The sequence below is a fragment of the Fukomys damarensis genome, unplaced genomic scaffold (genome assembly GCF_012274545.1).
Source record: "Fukomys damarensis isolate Sample0158 unplaced genomic scaffold, DMR_v1.0_HiC HiC_scaffold_14, whole genome shotgun sequence".
Classification (NCBI taxonomy): domain Eukaryota; kingdom Metazoa; phylum Chordata; class Mammalia; order Rodentia; family Bathyergidae; genus Fukomys; species Fukomys damarensis.
In genome coordinates, this window is record NW_022900926.1 from 71226633 (window position 1) to 71241004 (window position 14372).

The 14372-nt window shown below is 40.1% G+C and overlaps 1 protein-coding gene across 1 annotated transcript in view; it reads left to right on the top strand.

Moving 5' to 3' along the window:
- Positions 1-14372, top strand: part of Crybg1 (crystallin beta-gamma domain containing 1) — a 115929-nt gene that overhangs the window by 99815 nt on the left and 1742 nt on the right. Inside the window, exons 13-20 of the mRNA XM_033763423.1 lie at positions 563-689; positions 888-920; positions 2087-2199; positions 3336-3465; positions 6199-6338; positions 8145-8268; positions 8892-9050; positions 11221-11383. Of these exons, the coding sequence (XP_033619314.1) occupies positions 563-689; positions 888-920; positions 2087-2199; positions 3336-3465; positions 6199-6338; positions 8145-8268; positions 8892-9050; positions 11221-11383 (989 nt within the window). The remainder of the gene's footprint in view (positions 1-562; positions 690-887; positions 921-2086; positions 2200-3335; positions 3466-6198; positions 6339-8144; positions 8269-8891; positions 9051-11220; positions 11384-14372) is intronic.

Here is a 14372-nt window from a genome sequence, read left to right on the forward strand (position 1 = left end):
TAACATTTTTTCAGCATTGTTATATAACAGAGAAACTGCTTCTTGTTAAGATTTTTATGCAAAAATATTTTTAAATTGATAAAAAGAATTTTTGCTTATTAAAAGAACTAGGTTCTTGAAAGTCCAGTTTGTTACTTTGGAATAGAATTAGAAAAAACAAAATACAGAGAAATATCTTCATTGGAGCTTCCTCAAGGAATAGGGTTTTGATAAGAACACCAAAATAATATTCATATAGAGATACTTTTTTGCCCTTTTCTTGTTTTTTGAAACGAGGTTTCTCTATGTTGCCCAAGCTGGTCTTGAACTCGTGGGCTCACATGATCCTCCCACCTTAGCCTCCCAAGTAGCTGGAACTATAGGTGTGTCCCACTGCACCTGGCTTCACCTACTATTTTGAGCTGACATTTACACAAATCCATTCTCCAAAGATTAAGGAAAAACAGATATTAAAATTACTGATGAGGAAAACAAATGAAAATTTCTGTATGATACATGTTTATCCAGATGAGTGAGTTTATATGTACAATATGAATGGTAACCAGTGCTTTTGTTCCTTTAGGTGGGTGGCCTATGAAAATCCTGACTTCACAGGAGAACAGTATGTTCTCGATAAAGGCTTTTACACCACTTTTGAGGACTGGGGAGGCAAAAATTGTAAGATCTCTTCTGTTCAACCTATATGTTTGGTAAGGAGTTATATTTTTGTATGAGAATATTTAACTGAATTTTGGATTTCTTTAATTGTGCTTCTGGTTCGTGTAATATTAATTGGTACAGAAAATATTCTGAGGTTACTTAAGCAGTAATTACTAATAGTCTGGAAGAAAAACCTTTTTCAACATGTCTGCTCTATTTTTTTCTTTCTTTCTTTTAAAATTTTATAGGATGCTTTTGCTGGCCCCAGGAGACAAAATCAGGTAACTTTAAAATTACTCTATTTTCTATAATTAGGGGCTTTCCATTCAAAAGGTGAAACTAATTAAAAAATGTTAAGCATTTGAGACTCCTGTTATTCATACCCATTTTTACACCTGAAACAGTTTTTTTGGTTTTGGTTGTGTGTGTGTGTGTGTGTGTGTGTGTGTGTGTGTGTGTGTGCGCGCGCGCATGCGCGCGTGTGCTAGGAATTAAACCCAGGGCTTTGCACATATAGTTATGATTTTGGGGAGATGGGGTGTGTTGTTTGATACAGGGTCTTGCTTGCATAGTTCAAGCTGGCTTTGAACTCACTATGTAGAACAGGCTGGCCTTGAACTTATGGCAATCCTCCTGTCTCAGCCTCCTGGGTGCTGGGATTACAGGTCAGCGCTACCACACCTGGCTGAAATAAGATTTAAATTAACTTTAATGCTTATTAGCACCGACCCATACTTAGATATTTCTTATCAAGTATTCTTTCTTATGTGAAGCTGAATTTTATCATTACATTGAATAAATTGATACCAATCAAAAAGATAGTAGCCCAAACTTATAGTTATTGTGATAAATACAAATGAATTTCCATGTTTGCTGGGTCTGCATTAGACAAATATTTTATATGGTTCAATCAAGCCCTTTCATTGCTGAGGCTCAAATCAACTGCAGTATTACATCTATTACTTCGACTTTTTAATGGAAATGTTCAGACAACCATAATTATAGAGACACAAATAGCACTGTGGCCTCTTTTATTGGCATATGTATGATTTTAATAAGTCAGCAAGAATCTTCCATTGAGAGGGAGGGAAACTATACTACATTTCCAAAATATGGTTTATTGTTAATGTTAAAACTGATGAACAATTACTTTGGGCCACAATAAAGCTTTACGTGCCTCACAGCTTAACAACAGGGTGTTCTATGGAAAGTTGCCTCTGTTCTTGGATCATCCTTTGATGTCTCTGAATGAAACAGTCATGAATGGTAGAGTCAACATATTTCTAATTTTCCTTCGTGTAGAAGTAGAAAATTATAATATGTATAAAATCCACACCAGCTTACTGTAACAAGAGTTAGCAGATCATGTTTGGTTTCTCATTGCAAAAGCTGAATGTATTGATGTGTTTAGGGAAATAATTTTATGTTTCTTTTTACTTTTGCAAAGATTCACTTGTTTTCAGAACCACGGTTTCAAGGTCAAAGTCAACATTTTGAAGAGACAACAAGTCAAATTGATGATTCATTTTCTACCAAGTCTTGCAGAGTTTTAGGAGGCAGGTAGGAAAAAAAGTGCAGTGGCAAAGCCAGCTCATGGGTGAAAGAATTCCCTCATCAGCAAGTAGTTCACGGAGCAAAGCCAATGTGGGTTACAGGCATGGAATCAGGCTGTGAGACTCCCTGAGCATTTGTGAGTTGTGATGGAAACACAAGACAGAAAATCATCAGGCTCAAAGTGCCATGCTAAAAGCAATAGCTTTACAAAAGCTTCTTTAGAAAGGGGAGAGGATAAGGTCAGTGAAATGTAGGAGTCCCTTGGAGCAGTCTGTCCAAAAAGTAATGAGGTTCAGCCTAATGGTGTGTCTTTAAACATGTAGCTCCTTCTGGTCTAAACTGTACTAGCACTGCAGATTGACGACTGGCTTTGTGTTCACATGCACAGACTACAGCAGAGTTTCACAGTTCCTTAGCATATATCTCTTCTCTGATCCAGTTCCCATTTATCTCCCAGTCTGCTTCATTTATTACTGCCACACATGTACATTTTTTGCTGCTTGTTTGCATCAGTTCACTAGAGTATAAACTCGAAGACTGTGAGTACTTGTTCTCTGTTGCATCTCTAACAACAGAAAAATACCTCATGAGCACTTAGTCCTCAGTGAGCACTTACTAAATTTAAGGAAAAAAAGACCATCACCCACAAACTTTTATTTAGCCTGGCAAGTCGCCATCTTCATAATGCTGAGGCCCTGAGAGGCCAAGTGATTGCCTAAGTCATATGGTACCCTGCCTCCTGGCACAGCGCAGAGGTATTAGAAATGAGGATAAAGAGGAGTGGGGTGAAATAGACCTTGCTGACTGACTAGTGTGCGGGGGCTGAAGGATTCTTTGTCAAAAGGAGGACTTGAGGGCCTGAAGCTACATTGGCGGGAGCATCACGGCACCCAGAAGAACAGGCAGAATGGGAGGTGGGAAAGTAAACAGTCATTCCATGGACAGGAAAGTTTATTAAATGATTTGAATATCAGTCACAAGATAAGATGCAGTAAATATATTGATATTTTTGAAGAATGAACAGTTAGCCACAAGCCTTGCATTTATTTTACTGCTATAAAATAAGAATTTCACTTAAAGTCAAACTTCTTGAATAGGAATACTGAAATTGCATACTGTATATGTGGTTTTTCCTATTGTAGCTGGGTTGCATATGATGGAGAAAATTTTTCTGGTAACCAGTATGTGTTGGAAGAAGGTCAGTATCCTTGTCTGTCTGCAATGGGATGCTTGCCTGGAGCGACATTCAAATCTCTTCGGTTTATAGATGTTGTAAGTATGCCATTGTGAATATAGTGTTACAGAAATATGAGATTCCTGTAGCTGGCTTATAGAGCAAGGAAACCAGCAGCCCAAACTTAAGGATTAAAGTTGGAGGCAGGGGGAAAAGACAGATGTAAAGCTCTGTCTGGTAACTTCTGGTCCCTATTTAGATGTATCACAGATGAACTGTGCTGTTTGCTGTCCTCTCAGACTTCAGGCACCAGCATTAAGTTTGTCATGGCCTGTAGTCATGAAGGGTTAGTTAAAAAGGCCCCTTTCCTTTTTCTCTCCAAATAATACCTGATCTGTGTTTTCTTTCATTCCTCTCCCATGCATGAGCACCTGTGTTTTTGGGTTACAGCTTAAATATTCTTATAAAATGTACATTTTAAAAATCTATATTTAGGCTTTTAACTTATATAAACATTATGCTACACACACTATATTTAACAAATAAACATGTGAAGGAGTTTTGCTATATGTGTACGTAGTTTATTGGCTCTAACTGTACAAGTCTTCCGCAGCCCTCAGCCACTTAATCCTCCTGTGCATATCTCTGTGGGGTTGTGTGGGAGTCTCTCAGCTATCGAGGGCTGGAGGGCTGCGCTGTCAGACCCCATTTTAGACTGCTGCTTGAGGATCAGGTGGATTCCTGGTTCTCATATTGTGGCCACGATTCTGTATTCTTTCTGGTTTGATCAGTTTGAGGGGATGGGTAGAAAGTATACTATCCTTGTTGGGCTGATTTGTAACCTCACTTTAGGGAGGTAGGTATCTTGAGTACCTGTCATTTGGGTTCTCTGGTGAATTGCCAATTTATATTCTTTGCCCAACTCTTAAGTCAGTTTCCTGTGTCTTTTGTTGTTACAGATTTGCTGAAATTCCTTGTAGTTCTTTAGCCTTTGTTTTAGAGATTTGTAATCAGGTGACTTTTCCCAGGTTATCCCCTATGTACCAGTCTAGGTTATAGTACTGCCTTTTGGACAGGAAACTTTCATCTTAATGCAGTCAAAGCAACATTTAATGCAATAAAATTGAAGATAATGTTTAGATATTTAAGTCCAAGTGTGTATGCGGTTTTAGAAATTTTAAATTGTTTTGGGAAGCTGATCTTATAAAAGGCTTTGTTTGTTTTTTGAGATGGTCTTGCTGTGTAGTTCACGCTGGTCTTGAACTCATAGCAATCCTCCTGCCTCCGCCTCCAGAGTGCTAGATTTACAGGTGTGCACCATCATGCCTGCTATAAAAAGCTTGAAACATAGTTGATTTTTAGTCTTATAGGTAAGAGGAACAAGTGAGTTGGCTTTATTTTATCCCTGCCTGTTTAAATAATAAAATTCTATTGAGACATGAAAAATAGTGGCACTGAAGGGCCGGGGATGTAGCTCAGTGGTTCTGCACCTGTCTGGCAAGCCCAGGGTCCTGAGTTTGGTCCCCAGTACCAGAAGAAAAAAATAGTGGCAGTAAAATATGGAATGATGTGGTAAGGTTCATTAGCTTACAAGTAATAAGAATTTCGATAGCTTTTAGCTATCTACAAGATATATTTGAAATCTCCAAATCCACCCCTCAATCAGAAATGAACATGTATACTCATGTAGATACTTAGAGATAATGGCCTTTTAATGTTATCATCAAGAAATGGAGATTTTACCCATATTAAGACTGTGTGTGGTACTGGGGATTGAACCAGGAGACTTGTGCGTGCTATGCAAGTGCTGTACCACTAAGTTACATCCCCAGCCCTGCCCATTTTTCATTATAATTTAAGACTTCAGAATTGTTTGATTTTTGATACTCAACTTGAGTGTTGAACACATTTCTGGCATGCCATCTCAGGGCACAGTGCAGTACATGTACAGAGTAGTAACACCACTGCAGGTTATCTGGCTGCCTCCTTGTGCTTATATAACCAAAGTCCTTGTAATGTGCTCTGCTTACCGCTGGACAGTCTTCCCTACATGTCAGGGCACAGCCACGAATGAAGCCATGAAATGCCATTCCTTTGCCACGTAGGGAAATACTTGTGATGCCCATATGCATTTTTGCTATATCATTTATGATTTTAGGAGTCTAGGGTCAGATGGGTCTGAATTTGAAAACAAGCATAAACTGACTTTTCATTTTCCTGAAAATCAGTGGACTTGTGTGCTCTGGTCTTTAAAATGATTGACAGTTTGAACATGGAGCGTCTACCCTGGTTCTTTATTTTTTTCTCCTCTGACAGTGGCTCCTGCAAGGTGCGGGAGCACGAATATACAGAATTTTGTCTCATTGGCAGTTAAAACAGGAAAATGCAGAGTTCACGCTCCTCGATCAGGCAGTTCCAGTGTACCTGTAGGTCACTGTAGACACCAGGCCACCACAGCCTTTGGACCTTGCCATGTATATCCATGACTTTACAGCCCCTCCTTGTCTCACCAAGAAATCTAAGCCAAAAATAAATTCCACTGAAAGTGCTGAATTTCACACAGACATACATTCTGCTGGCCTGGAATATTCTTCCCCCTGCTTTATAACATGATCAACTTTAACGTGCCTCTATAGGCAATGAAAAACTTCCTGCACCTCCATTCTTCCACTCTTTAGCTTTAGAACATGTAAACAGACTTCCTGAGAAAGGGATTTTACAAACAAGCCACATCTGCAGGCCTTATGCTTGGTCCATGTAACTAGATTATTTTCACTTAAGCTCTGAATTATTAACAGATTAAATAATGCATTATTTTTGCTCCTATGCAGGAATTTTCTGAACCAACAATTATTCTTTTTGAGAGAGAAAACTTCAAAGGAAAAAAGATTGAACTTAATGCAGAAACAGTTAATCTCCAATCCCTGGGATTCAACACACAAATACGCTCTGTTCGGGTTATTGGTGGCATGTAAGTGATCCAGCATCATTTTTGCCGGGGGGGGGGCCTTTTGAGACAGGGTCTCACTTTGTAGTTCAAGTTGACCTTGAACTCACTATGTAGTCCAGGCTGGCCTCAAACTCATGGCAATCCTCCTGCCTCAATCTCCCTAGTGCTGAGATTATAGGCTTGTGCCAATGGGCCTAGCTAAATTTTTTTTTTTTTTTGGAGGGGGGTACCAGGGATCAAACTCAGGACCTTGTGCTTGCAAGGCAGGGAGCATAAAATATTTTTTTGAGACAAGGTATTGCTCTGTTGCCCAGGCTGCCTTGAACTCTTGGCTCACGTCATCCTCCTGCTTCAGCCTGTGTAGAAAGCTGGGAGTAGTCAGGTGTGGGGGCACACACCTATAGTCCCAGCACTGAAGAGCCTGAGGCAGGAGGATCGCTGCGAGTTCGAGACCAGCCTGGGCTACATAGTGAGTTCAAGGCCAGCCTGAACTACATAGTGAGACCCTGTCTCCAAAAACAAAACAAAACAGAAAAAGTTGAAACTCCAGTTGCCTGCTACCACACAAGGCAAAACATAATCCATAATCTTAAAAATTAAGCTTTTAAAAAGTTTTAATTGACATATAATTTTATATATTTATGGGGTACAATGTAATGTCTTGACCCACATTTACAATATGAAATGATCGATTCAGGGTAATTAACATATCCATTGTTTCAAGTATTTCTTATTTCTTCATGGTAACTCAATTTTTAAAATCCTTTCTTTTAGCTATTTTGAAATATACATTATTCACTGTAGTGGCCTTACTACAGAAGGGGACAGAATTTAGTCCTCCTATGTGACTAACTTCATAGCCACTGACCAACATCACCCCATTTACTTTCCTATGGCCTCTGGTAACCACCTTTCTACTTGACTTCTTGGAGTTCACCTTTGTTAGATTTAATGTGTGAGATCAGACAATACTTGTTCCTCTCTACCTGACTGTAAAGTTCTGTCAGATGTTTCTGTCCTGTGTTAACTGACATGTAAAGCCTCATTCTCTGTGAGGGTTAAGGATACACCTTCATAGCACTTTCCTCAGTGGGGAAAGCCATGTGGGAAGCATCTTTCATTCATCTCCTTAAGGTAAGGCTTTGCTGTTAATACTGCTCACATTTCCTAGAGGAATGCTCTGCACACATTGGCCCCGCACAGCAAATTTATTGAGCACTCTTTTAGCAAGTAAGAAAGGAGGACCTGGATTGTCTTGTCCCTTATGAGACCAGCTCTTTTCATTTTGGAGCTGACTGAGTGACTGAAAGATGCTGTGCAAGTGATTAAGAGTCAACGTGGAAAGACTGAAAACTTCCAAGAATATCCATATTGAATAGGATGTAAAAATAAGTACCACCAATATAAAATATTTTTATGAAAGTACTTTTTCATAAAACAGGTATGGTCCCCTGTAATGCATCAAATGTTGGAGGGGACCATTGTTAAAATATATTTAAGAAATATTAAGCTAATAGGATTATGGATACTAAGACAGCTAAAATGATAACATCTTAAGAGTTGCAGGTTTAGAAGTGGAGAACACACTTCCTTGATGTAATGTGTCAGCTGGGGGAGGGCCCTTAAGAATGGATCTTTTTAGCATAAATATCTTATTACTGTAATTTTGCTACTTGTCAAGAAATGGCTAAGTGTTCTAGAAAAGTTCCACCCATTATTTAAAGTATAAGGTTCAGTCCAGAAATCAGAAGTACCCTAAAAATGTCCTTGTTAAGGTCATTGTCAAATGGAATTGCCACCTCTTATAGTTATCTTATTTTTTTTCAGATGGATTACTTATGAATATGGCAATTATAGAGGCCGGCAGTTCCTACTGTCACCAGCAGAAGTACCTAACTGGTATGAATTCACTGGCTGTAAACAAATAGGTTCTCTTCGACCTTTTGTTCAGGTATGTTTTTCTTCATGCTGTAAACAGATTTTCTGTGAAGTTTTTTTTGTTTTTGTTTTGTTTTTTTTTTTTGTAAATGCAATACAACTTTGTTTTTTGGCACCAGGGATCAAACTCAGGACCTTGCACTTGCAAAGCAGGTGCAGTGCTACTGAGCTAAATCCCTGGCCCAATGCAATATAATTTTTAAAATCTCAATTTAAAGTTTGAAATTGGCTCCCTTCCTTCAGTACAATGTTTGGGCCTAGTCTGTGGCACCAAGAGTGGCTGTTCTAGAAATGCCATCAAACCCAACTTCAAACATTGCGTGGCACAAGCTCTGAGCTGTCCCCAGGCAGGTTCTCTGTCCCAGATAAGTTTTTTTTTAAACCAGGGATCGAACTCTGGACCTTGAGCATGCAAGGCAGGTGGCAGAACCACTGAGGTGAATCCCTGGCTCTGTCCCAGACACTATAAAATTTTGTCAAACTCTTATAATTGAGAAAAGATTAAAACCTGATAGTCTCATGGGTATTGCACTTTCCTGACCCATACCTTAGTTTGGATGCTTCCAAATACCCATGCTGTTCGGTGCTTCTAACAGCAAACCTCGTTTATGACTTGCTGGGGCTTTTGTCTTCTAGAAACAAATTTATTTCAGACTTCGAAACAAAGCAACAGGGTTGTTTATGTCAACCAATGGAAACTTAGAGGATCTGAAGCTCCTTAGAATACAGGTCATGGAAGATGTTGGTGCTGACGACCAGATTTGGATTTATCAAGAAGGATACATCAAATGCAGGGTGAGGTTTTGAGGTTAGATCGGGTCTCTGATACCTTACCATGCTTCTGAGTTTTCCTTAAATAGATGCTATTTCACAATTCCTGGAGCCCTGTTCAGAACCAGTCTTAGGAATTTAAAGAGAGAGAGAGAGAGTGTGTGTGTGTGTGTGTGTGCACATGTGAATGCAGCAGTGAACCAAGATAGAATATTTGTGTCTACTCTTGATTTTTATAACAGAATGAGTGAGGAGGCATCCGAGGGAACCCCCCACGGCCCACTTCCTATGGGCTCATGCTGTATATAGAAAATGGCCCACTGCTCTATCACATCACCCCTGCCAGGACAGACATTTAAAAGCTGACCGTAGTTGGATTTTATGAGAGAAGCTCACGCTTCTATTGTAGGTGTCTGTTTTCTTAGGCTTTATGGGCTTCACTTTTTGTGCCTGATATTTTAAAAATGTGGTGCTCCATGAGTCAGTAGAAGACTGCAGCAGCCTCATGAGAAAGACCACACTTGGGCCTGGGGCTGGTGTGCTTGAGGGAAATTCACCTGTGTAAACAAGGGTGCTGTCCCGATGTACACGGAAGAAAGAGCGTGACAAAAGAGGCAGGTGCAATACTGCAGTGTGAAGAGAATGGTGCCTTCAGAACTCACTTCTCACAACACTGCAGTGGTGTTATTTGACAACCTGAATTCAGTAGGCCGATGAGGAAAAATGGAAAAATCAAAATAGTTTCAAGTTTTTGCAGTATTAGGCATAAAACCCAGGGCCTTTGAGCAGTCTAGGCAAGCACCCGCAGCCCAGAATAGTTTTCTTTTTTGAAATGTCTTACTTGCACTCACAGTGTTGCCCACGCTAAACTTATAATCCTCCTGCTTTAGCCTCCTGAGTGTAGGATTCTAAATAGGCACTACCATGCCTGGCAGAATAGTAATAGTATACTTTTTTATTTTTTGGTACCAGGGATCTAACGCAGGACCTTGCGCTTGGGAGGCAGGCCCGGTGCCACTGAGCTCAATCCCTGGCCCAGAATAGTATACTTTTAGTATGTTTTTTAAAAATAACATTGTGTAAGCCAGGCGTGGTGGCGCATGCCTGTAATCCCAGCACTAGGGAGGCTGAGGCAGGAGGATCACTGTGAGTTCAAGACCAGCCTGGGCTTCATAGTGAGTTCCAGAGCAGTCTCAACTACATAGTAAGACCCTGTCTCAAAAAACCAAAAATAAATAAATAAATCAATAAATAAGACATCGTGTTATTGGCATATGATTGCCATGTAGTATTTATACAGAGTCTGCCAAATATTGTATACACACTTCATGAAAAAGAAACAGTTGCATAAACATTTTAATTAAAAAATGTATTGAAACATGAGATTAATACAAGTTACCTTTGGCCTCTGCAATTTCAAAAGGTGCTCAAAGTGGTGGCCATTAGCTTTCAGTCATTAGTAAGGCAAACTGCTGCTTGGGTAACCTTGGTCACTGAGACTGCTGCACCTGATTTTCAACTTCTTCTCTAAGAGCCAACAGTGTAGTGAGTTTTTTGCAATATACAACACCCTCTAGGATCCCCCATATGAGGGTAACAGCATCTGTTGAAAAAACAACATACTATTTTTCTTCCCTGGAAGTCTGTACACATTTTTTTGGTGGACTCTGTACATTAGAGGACTCTAAAAAGCTCTGCACTAAATGACCCTCTAGTGACCTGGATAGCATGCCTTCTTTAAAAAATTGGGACATTTCTCAGAAGGAAAGACAAAAGAAGCTAGTAAATGCATTTTCAAGTTTTACAGTGGTAGATGCCCTGCCAGTTTGAGAACTGCCGTCACAGCCCAGGGGTCAGGCTGTGGGGGGGGGAGGTTAAGCTGCACCCACACATCACGGTCACATCTGATAGGGGAAAGTATAGGTGGGCAGTTTTCATAATAGTAATACAGAGAATCTTGCAAAGGGCAGAAGTCTTATAATGGACAAGAATTGAGAACTTTTCAGCACTCGTGTTATCTGAATGAGCAAAAATACTTGTTTGGTGCTAGTGATACTGTCTTAAAGCTGAAATAAATGCCTCGTGGAATAAATGAAGCCATGAAAAGAAGCTAAGATAACTTAAAAATCATTAACTACTGTGAGACTTAAGTACATATTCTTCTCTAAGGCACTTTGCTTTTTCCACTAAGCAGATAGCAGAAGACTGCTGCCTGACCATCGTGGGCAGCCTAGTCACCTCGGGCTCTAAACTAGGCCTGGCCCTTGACCAAAATGTCGACAGTCAGTTCTGGTGCATGAAGTCAGATGGCAGGATCTACAGCAAATTGAAGCCAAACTTAGTTTTAGATATCAAAGGTAAGGATCACTTCTTTTATTGTAATGTGCTTTTTCTGTGGTGCTAGGGGTGGAACTTAGGGATGCATTCACTCGTGGATAGTGCTCTCCCACTTTCCATCCTAGCCCTTTTTGCGACAGGAGCTTGTTAATAAAATACTGGGCTGACTTTAAACTTGAGATCCTCCTGACTCCGTCCCCAGAGTAGCTAAGATAACAGGTGTCCACTATCATGACCAGGTGTCACATGCCTTTCTTTAAGGAAAAATCTTAACTTTTGAAAATTGAATGTACTATTAAGTTCGTGACCTGAGCCTGAGGTACCACTGTATTCTGTGCATGGTTCCCCAACAAACTGAACTGAACAAAAACTAAATCAGTTCAGTGGTTAGGCTCAATGTTGACCTTATGGTGAAATTTGATGCGGTTCTTTAATCAGGGCTCTAGGCCAAGGCTGTCCTTAAAAATTAAGAGATTAGGGTAAAGAAATAGCTGTAGTCTGGTTTTTAAAACACTTCAACAATGGAAAGTGAAGCCCAAACATTTATCAGGAATTTTGGTAACTACATTTGGGAGAAGTGTACCTCTAAGTTCTGGTAAGCTCTATATGGCTTAACACACTTACAAACATCCACAGTGGGATTAGTAATCACAAGTAACTTGAGAAGGTAGAAGGCACAGAGGCAGAATACTACATTTAGGGAACATAAATTAAGCAATGTAACTGTAGGCTGGATGGAGACAAAAAATTTAAAATGCAAGTAGGACCCCCAGATATGTGAAAATAAGTGCAGCATTCAGAAAGTGAACAGCAGTATACAGTATAACTCCATTGCATTATGTCTGGTACAGCCTTATACTGCAGACAGACAAAATACCCATTTTATAACATGACCACCCTAAAGTTCAAACTGGGTAAGAATCAGTGACCCAGGTCTTCATTTGTATTAACTTTGTGGCACAGGGGCTCCTTATTCTAAGATAGTTTTCAAAATCCCCAGAAAAAACAAATAGCATAAAATTGGGAAAACAGAATTTTTGAGGAAAAGTTAGAAAAGGTTAAAAAATTCGTGTTGTCCCACAAAAAGGCTGAGCAAACCTTCGTGTTTCCTACCAGTACAGCTGTAACCAACTTCCTTTGTCCAGGGTTAAGGCCACCAAAATCTTGGGTCAGAGCATTTCTTTCAGTGGTATTCACTGGGCACAACGTGGCTGCCACAGCGGAGAGAGAGGACCACTTCCCAACCCTGGCCTGTGCTGTGCGACTCCTCCCCAGGGTTTGCTAACTCTTCAGAGCTCCTTCCTACACTGTATTCTACATCAGTCCTGTGGCCCGTGAGCAAGGACAATATCCTGTACATGAACAAACTCTGTGTTTAGTTCAGCAGCTGCAGTAGCCCCTTCATTTCTTGTTACACTGTTTGAGTTTGTCAGAATGTAGGAGAAGGATGCCACCTTCTGGGCATAAGAGAACAGGGCCACACAGCCTGTGCCCTGTGCCAAGGAATGGCAAATACATTTGGTGTACTTCACAGAACTTTGTGGTTTTCATTAGCTACAACCAATTTGTTACGTACTGAAATTGTCATAAGATTTATTAGCCAGATGTGGTGGCACACACCTGTAATACCAGCATTGAGGAGGCTGAGGCAGGAGGATTATTGCAAGTTTGAAACCAGCATGAACCACATAACAAGATCCAGTCTCAAAAAAAAAAAAAACAAAAAAGAGGGCCAGGAGGGCCGGAGATTTAGCTCAGTGGTTCTGCCGCCTGCTTTGCAAGTGCAAGATCCCAAGTTCAATCCCCGGTACCAAAAAAACAAACAAAAAATAAATTGCAACCCAAAAGAGGGCCAGGGATTTGGCTCAGTGGTTCCTCCGCCTGCCTCACAAGTGCAAGGGCCCCAGTTTGATCCCTGGCACCAAAAAAGAAAGAAAAGAAAGGAAATTAAAGTGCCATATGATTATTAGATCTAGTATCTTTTCTTGGGTTTAAGGAAGGAGCTTTTGGGTAGACATTTGTGTATTCCAGACTGTGTGTTAAGACAACACTGGAAGCTGATTCATGGCCACTTTAAAAAAACATCAAAGGTCTGGCAGGATTGTACTATAAGCAAATGAATCAGAAAACTATGTAAATCAGATACTAGAATAAGCCAAAATGAAAAGATAACTTCCAAGTAGTATCTTCCTATTATCAACCAATCAAAGAAATACTAGTGATTTCTTTTACATAGACTGTAAAATTTCTTCACTCCCACTTGCCAAGAATTCAAATGTAACCAGCTCTGGGGCAGGTAAATGTTGGACCTCAGAACACACAGGTGACAAATAAGGTAGGACAAGCAGTAATGGTGAATAAATTCACACCGTTCAGCCAGTGCCATAGTGTCATCCTGTCTTCAGTACACACCAGGAGAGCAGCGTTTGTGCTGCAGCTTGAGTCACCCAGACTTTCTAGCCACCCCACACTGTCACGCTGTCACATAGTCTAGGAGAAACCCATCAACTCTCTAAAGGGAAGAAAGTCTGAAATGACTTAAATTTTTCCCAAAGGCAAAAGAACGAATCAAATTCTTTCTCAAAGAACTTTCTAGTCTTTAGGATTCAAATTAGAACTGATGTAATATATACAAAAAAGGTCTGTTAACATACTATAACCCTCAAGAATGTAAAAAGAAGGCATTGTGGCCTTTGCACTTTCTGAAATCTCAGGAGTAGGTTGTGTTGCAGGACAGAGTGTAGGATTTGCGGGTAGTGGAAACTTTTCTTACCCTCATCAGTGTACACGTAGAAGGCCCCAGGCGCCTTGCCCTTGTATTCCATACTGCATTTCCATTTCCAATTACCTAGGTTCATAAATTATCATAAATTATCTTCTGATGCATTAAAGGAGAAAAGAATGTCTGTTTCTGGTTGGCTTAAGGACGTATCCTGGGGAATTACAGCCTTGGTGCAGAGGCTTATGCTAAAAAAAAAAAAAAAAAGAATCTGAAGTATGTTTATCATA